The sequence below is a fragment of the Antedon bifida genome, chromosome 6, assembly GCF_963402885.1.
Source record: "Antedon bifida chromosome 6, ecAntBifi1.1, whole genome shotgun sequence".
NCBI classification, from domain to species: domain Eukaryota; kingdom Metazoa; phylum Echinodermata; class Crinoidea; order Comatulida; family Antedonidae; genus Antedon; species Antedon bifida.
Genome location: NC_136231.1, coordinates 11,044,913 through 11,052,424, shown reverse-complemented (window position 1 = coordinate 11,052,424; position 7,512 = coordinate 11,044,913). Strand labels below are relative to the sequence as shown.

Sequence of the window (7,512 nt, the reverse complement as noted above, 5' to 3'; positions counted from 1 at the left end):
CTGTATACGTAAAAAAAAAAATTGGTTGCTTGTGTGAAATGCAAGTTGTATCTAATAAAGTAATATTTATATACAAGTGTGACATTTACTGCCAGATACTGAAATACTGAGTACCAACCAATCACTGTAACAATACTCAAGTAAATGATGGACTTATATTTTTATATCTTGGTTTCAGCTGGGCTCATAATTATCTTTTTTAAAAACATGACCATATAAAAATACACGTTTGAGTCTCTGAAACAAACATGCCCGATTTTATAAAACATTCCCCATATATAAATTGAAAATGGGTTATTTTTTTTTGTTTTTCCATTTATTGTTTTTTTAACAGTTTTTTATTTGTTCTGGGCCTAGTTTCTCCTTCAGGCTTCTTCAGGCTTCTTCTTGCTTGGTATATGAGCAGAGCTGGGATAGACCTACCACCAGCCTAGACTATAGAATACCCAGCTACTATTATTAACACTCACTAGGGTAGGCCTACCTATCTAATATTAGTATTATATCAGAATTACTCAGCCTAGCTAGGCCTAGAAAATACTATTTTTAGGCCTAGCTAGGCTAGAAATCAAGTCAGTAATTATAGTAGGTAGCCTTTCCTAGCTCAGAAACCAAATAGAACAATAATCGGGGAGCAAATTGAAATCTTAGGCCTATGACGTAATACGCCCGCATGAAAACCGTATTGAACACAGACACGATTCGGTCCGGGACGATTCGTACCAGCTTCGTAAAACGTAAACAAAGTTTCAAAATGGCGATTTTTCGATCGAAACAGAACAGAAATGTAGTAGGTTTGGTTTGATTAGTGGGAGTTGCATCCCAAGAAAGCTTAAAATTAGATTTTTATTTTAATAGATAGCTTAATAGTTTATCTTGAAAGGATTTTAAATTCGCTTTGAAACCTTATCTAGAAAATATGAAATTTAATGATTTTTTACCATCATTTAAAAAAAAATTAAAGTAAAAAAGTTTATACATAAAATAATGATATTTCTTGAAACAAAAAATCTGTGGAATTTAGATCACAGTTTTTATCATTATTTACGCTTGTAGTTCAACTATTGAAATACGTTTATTGATTTCATTTAATATCAAAATTATACCATTTTCTAATTGTGTACTAAAATAGCAAAAATTCCAACATTTTCCACGAAGCGCGCCCTCACAATGAATGAAATCAGTGATGCGTTACCAACGCGGCTTTCCGACTGTAACTGAGCGGCAACACATCTCTCAAGTATTTTTTAGATGAAAGATAGATTGGAGATTGGACGGTAATTCTTCAATATTTCTGGGTCTAATGAGAGTTTCTTAAAGATATCAGGAACTGTTCCACATGATAGTGATCTATTGACAATGTCGCATATGGTGGGAATGAGTTCATCGAGACATTCTTTCAAAAGCTTTGATGTTATAGGATCTAGAGGACAAGTAGATGATTTGGAAGCCATTATTATCTTGCGTAAATCCTTATGAGACACATTAGCAAAAGTATTGAAAGAGTGTGCATCGGCCTTTTTATCATGTACACTACCGACACTGTAAGGGTCATTCTCGAGTTCAATTTTAACTTGAATCTTATCACGAAAGAATTCAGAAATTGACAAGCCATATACTCTGAAGACTCATGTAGAGGAAGAATCTGCTTATGATTTGCTGAAGTGAAATTGTCAATCAAGTTAAATAGCTTGCCCTGCTCACATTTTGATACTTGACATCTGTGGAAGTCGGTCTTTGACTTTTCAAGTAACTGTTTGTATGTGTTGCATTCACTGTGGTACAGTTGTTTATGTACCTCTAAACCAGATGAAGCCCATTTCCTTTCACAGCGGCGTTTGACTCTCTTTTGTTCACGCAGGTTCTCATTATACCAGGGAGCGTGAGGTCTCAGTATTATGGACCTGGTAACTATTGGGGCATGCAAGTCCAAAACATGAGAAAGGACGTTGTTGTATTGAGATACAAGTGTGTTAATTCCTGCAGCAGGGTTCGTAATCAACTCAGATTTCACAATGTCACTCTTAAAAGACTTAATATCAATTTGGCGCAATTTACGGAAACTAATTCGATGGCTAGTGGAATCCGGGCGTGATATACTCAAATGACACATAGTTGAATAATGATCAGAAGGCTGATCAGTATGGATGCTAATATCAGTTATCTGTATCTCTGCAAATTAACAAGTCAAGTGTGTGACCACTCTTGTGAGTGGGTCCGGTAACATGCTGAGTGAAACCAGAAATGGATAGAAGATTCTTCATAGTAATCGCATCACTGTTTTGCACTTCATGTGTAGGTTAAAATCCCCTGCCAGTAGAACACGACCAGGAACATTATTGATCAACTCAAGAAGAGTCGAGAAGTCTGAAAAGAACATCTTAGTTGTTATCTTGTTCTTTCTTGAGTAAGGTGGTCTATAAATAATGTACAGCCTACAAGAGGACGACTTTGCAGTGATGGTGATATCTATATATTCAAATGATTTAAATATCGGTCCACTATTAGCAGCAGCTAAGAAGCCTTTTCGCAAAATCACACATACACCACCACCTGTTGAGTGATTTCTGGATCGGTGAAGAAGTTCAAAGTCAGGAAGAGTATTTTTAATATCAGCTATAGCACGGTTGGAACGATCATCATTTGTCAGCCATGATTCGGTTATAGCAAAGATATCTTAGTAATTGTAAAGTCACAGACAGGAAGCAGTCTTAGGTTTTATAGACCTGGCATTCCATGCAGCAAAGTTGACGGGTTGTATACGTGAATTGTTATGAGGTTGTAACTGTATCTTCACTATATTGCTATTATCACAATGTTTGTTATCAACTAAAGGTATCGACACCTGTAATGATTTGTTTACAAGTCTCTTTTGGGCTCTCATACCCCTTCGGGTACGCTTACCTCTGTACAATCCCAATGAACAAACATGATGAAATAAGGCAAGGGGTAATCCTGGTTTGGCACAAATATTGAAGGCCAATAATGCTTGCCTAGAGTATGACATGTTTTCAATTCACATATCAGGTAGCCATATGCAAATTAGTTGTAATCCAATATTGCTGAAAAACACAGGCAGGTAAGATGCTATTGTTTAGCCATGCACCAACATCAATGATGCTACTGGAGCCTAGACATGTAAGTAGAATTAAAATCACTTGAAATGACAGATTCAAATGATAAAACTGGAATAAGTTTAGTGACTGGAAACTAGTAACTGGACAGTAAACAGTCAAACAGTATAAAATGTCTAAATTTGATACAATATTGATATATTTCTTGATATATTTATATTTCGGGTGCAACTACAGAGCGCTACTCCAACAGGAAAGGATGGCACACTGTGATAATGCAGGCAATGGTGGATCATAACTTTTGGTTGGTTAAAAATTATTTAACTAAATTATTGTACAAAAAGAGCTGTAACTGCTTAAGGTGTTTGTTTAATGCTATTCTATCCAGGATTAGGCCTATGAATAATCTATATTATTCTACTTCCAAATGCATGATTCTAAAAAAAAAGTATGGTTAATCTAACAAATGTTCTTCATAAATACAGCTTTACAGATGTAAACATTGGATGGCCAAGCAGAACGCATGACGCAAGGGTTTTGGCAAATTCAAACATATTTTCCCTTGCAGAGGACAGGCAAAATGGTCATCTTTTTCCTATGGAGGTAAGCTTTTGTGTAATTAATTGCTTATTATTAATGGCTAGGATTTCTATAAACACACGAATAAGAAAGGCATGATAGCAACATAATTCATTTAATTGTTTTATTTATTCAGAATTCTAAAGTGATAAATGGTGTAGAAGTACCTGTGTTTCTCATCGGTGATGCTGCATATCCCTTAAAAAAGTGGCTAATGAAACCATATACCAACCATGCATTACCAGCCGATCAAAGAAGATTTAACACACGGTTAAGCTCTGCGAGAATGGTCGTTGGAAGCGCATTTGGTCGTCTGAAGGGAAGATGGAGAATACTTCTAAAGAGGAATGATGTCAATATTTCATTTGTATCGGATGTGGTTGCGTCATGCTCTGTTCTGCACAACATATGTGAGATGTATAAGGAACAGTTCTATCCTGAGTGGGACGAAGAAATGCGCAATTATGAAAGGCAGCATGGTTTGGTGCAACCAAATGATAATGTTGATCCAAATAATCAGAATATAGATGTAACATCAGATATTCGTGATGCAGTTTCGGCATTCTTGTAAATTTTAAACTAAGTTTTAAGTATCTTCATGTGGTGTATCCCAAACTTTTTGTTGATTAGAAATGTTCTCATCATGCAAACCTAAACGCAATAAATAGATTAACAATCATGTCATTTTTAGTATTTTTTATTAAACAATAATCAGACATATATATTAATTTTATATATATACACGATATACATAATAATACACTTTATTACAGTATTATCTTATAGAAAACAAAAAACAGTTTTTTTATTACTGTAATTGTTGCTACAGTAAAGTTAGTGGTGTATTGTTAAACACCATGCGGTGTTGTTGGCTTAGTCAGCCGTAAAGTTTTTAATTTGCATAACAAATGTGTTCGCTTATAAAAGGCAACGGAGATGCGGAATCTATGTTAGTAAGTTACTGTTTACCAGTTGGACAAGTGTTACAGTGTATAAAAACAGTTTACGTAGATAGAAGGTTATAACCGGTACAAGCAGTGGTGTTGTTAAGCCAGCTCACCGGTAAGCAGTGGTATTGTGTTAAGCCAGCTAAAATAAAAGGAATGTACCTGATGTTCGTACTATTGAATTGTTGTTTGTCTACTGCGTTTTAGAAACAGCGACTACAACCAAATGTATTGCGTAACGGCAGTAAAAGTAATTTTTAAATAAAACAGGAAAACTAATTATTTTGTTAAAATTGTGAATCATTGTTGTTAAACTGATTTAGTTTTTTGATTAATGTAATTTTTAAATAGCTAACTTAACATGTTAAAAGGTTTACATTTAACAGGTGTTTTTGGTATTGATAATAGTACAGTAGATGTATAACTAAAAAAATAAAACCTTTTTGATTTTAATAAAAAAAAATCTTACCAGCAATTAATGTTTGTTTGTATAACTAAACAATTAATTTGTAACAATAAAATGATGTATTGATAGTGCTAAAAGGTCAACATATGAAAAATAGCATAAGCTGTGATTAAAGGAGTTTACTAAAATAATGTCATGGTGTACACTTGTTTTGACAGAAAATAATCATTGTATCGTCCCAAGTTTTAAATTAACATTATTAGTATACAGTAATTAAAAATTTACTATTTTCCATCATTTTTATTTAACAACTCCAGGATTACATTAAATTAACATAAAACACAATGATTTGTTTAAAACGTGTCTAAAGTGTATACAATTCTCCTTGGCTGCTGTCTGCTGAGCTTGATGATGATGTATTATTACCGCTGTAAGGTGAAGTAGCTGATGGTGAAGAAGATGACTGATATAAGTATCCTTGAGTGTGTGATTGAGGACCCATATTGTAATTAACTCGTGGCTGATTGGTGTAAAAAACAGGAGTTAGATGTTGGATTTGATTGGGAACATGTTGATTTTGCATTGTCATCATTGTTGTCATGCATGTTGTAAACTGTTGTAGCATATCCCTTTGATTGTTTTGTACTTGTGTAAAAAGCTCTTGTTGGGCATTCCTATTCTCTCTTTCAACTTTTAATTCCCAGTCCCTCTGTTCTTTCGCTAGTTTCCTCACATCCTCTATCAATCTTTTCTCGGATGCCTCAAATCTGTCTGCTATTAGTGTTGAGACAGCTTCCATAGATTTGTCTAGTTTTGTCTTTTTTGCCTTTTTTCTGGGTCTTTCTTCTTCTACCTGCACTGGACCAGCTGGTTGATCTACATCATCATCTTCTTGAACAAGAACATTTGTATCCACAAATTCTAACACTTCAACATCTTCAACCACTTGAGCATTTTCAACTTCCTGTATAGGGTCATCCTCCTCTACAGTAGCCTCTGAATTAACTTCTAATGGCTCTTGATCTATAAAAAAATAATTTTATATTTAAAACAGAAAATACAAAATAACTAACTTAAAATAAGCACATAGAATAGAAAGTCACTAATTATTAATTGAGTATTAAGAACAATATAAATAGTGGCCTAGTAGTAGTACTACTATATTATTACAGTGAGTAGCGGTCATGAACTATGTAACCTTACCTAAATAAATTAAGTATTTAGTTTATATTTATTAATATAATAACAACTGTATAAAATATTTAGAAAGGATCCAAATTGATGATATAGATTTATGGTATAATATAATTTTGGCTTAGCCTAGGCCTAGGAAGAGTAGTAGGGCCTGCCCTGGTCTGGGCGAGTAGAGCTAGAGTAGTTAGGCCTAGTTATAATAGGTACCGTAGACTAGTAGTGAGTGACAACAGTAACTTTGCTAGACTTACCCACGACTGTATCATCTTCTGCATCATCTCCAGCTTCATCTTCATCATCTGGGCTTACAATAGATTCTAGAACTCGGACAGGTTGGGCACATGGCCTGTGTCCCCAAATTGCATCGCACAAATCATAATATGGCCAAGTATGCTTTTGCTTCCCAGACCTGTTGTTTTTGTCTTTAATGACATGGTACCTGGCCTTTAACGTTTTCAGTTTGCTTATGTCTTGTTTTTTTGTTCGTTTTACGCCAACCACAGCCAGCTTACAAACAATATTAACGTAAACAGCTCCCGACCTTATTGTCCCATCTGTCTACAAATTTCTTCTTGTCCCCTTATTTCAAGAAGCTCCCTAATCTCGTTATTCCTCCAGTTCGACATTTTGACAATTGAATTGAATCGGCGCCAAAGTGATACACTTGACCGCGCACAAGGTGTCAAAGCCCCGCGACGGGGAATATAACTGCGTTACGCTCTCACGGAATGCCCGTCTCGCATTGCGGGGAATATCCCTAGTAATATTACTAGGTATAAAGCAGGTCATGTCGATGCCAAGACGACCCGTTCTCACACATTCCTGGCACACAGCTCTGTGAGAAAGGGACTTTATAGAGCCATAGCAACTAGTTATGTCAGAAAATAAAAACGTCTACTTTTCGCAAATTTCCCTGTACTATAAAACAGAGATTTTTTAGAAAAATGGGCAAAATTTCTACTTTTTTAAATTCAATAATTATGCCATAATATTGCCACTAATGCACATATTGTGTTAACATGATCTTATAGAGCCATAGCAACTAGTTATGTAAAAAAAAATAAAAGGTTCGAAATTTGGCTATTTTTCGCAAATTTCTCTGTACTATAATACTAAGTACAGAGATTTTTTTTCGAAAAATTGGCAAAATTTCTACTTTTTTTAATTCAATAATTGTGCGATGATATTGTCATTTATGCACATAATATTGCGCTCACATCATCTTATAGAGCCATAATAACTAATTATGTCAAGAAGTGTCGACAATTGGCCATTTTTCGACAAATTTACCAACGGGGGACCAAAGGATTTT

At 34.7% G+C, this 7,512-nt stretch overlaps 1 protein-coding gene across 1 annotated transcript; it reads right to left on the bottom strand.

Annotated features, from left to right (window-relative positions):
- Window positions 1–4,977: 4,977 nt before the first annotated feature.
- Window positions 4,978–6,989, bottom strand: LOC144845167 (uncharacterized). Its single transcript, XM_078702320.1, has 3 exons — window positions 6,918–6,989; window positions 6,452–6,758; window positions 4,978–6,029 (listed from the first exon to the last, which is right to left on the bottom strand). The coding sequence occupies exons 1-3, from the start codon at window positions 6,987–6,989 to the stop codon at window positions 5,371–5,373; spliced, it is 1,038 nt and encodes a 345-aa protein (XP_078558446.1). The 3' UTR covers window positions 4,978–5,370.
- Window positions 6,990–7,512: the final 523 nt, after the last annotated feature.

Bases quoted from the DNA above. Each gene is read 5' to 3' on its own strand.
- LOC144845167 (XM_078702320.1), bottom strand. From the start codon at position 6,989: ATGACCTGCTTTATACCTAGTAATATTACTAGGGATATTCCCCGCAAT. The intron at 6,759-6,917 runs GTAACGCAGTTA...AGAAATTTGTAG, and splicing joins GACGGGCATTCCGTGAGAGC to ACAGATGGGACAATAAGGTC. The intron at 6,030-6,451 runs GTAAGTCTAGCA...ATTTTTTTATAG, and splicing joins AGAAGATGATACAGTCGTGG to ATCAAGAGCCATTAGAAGTT.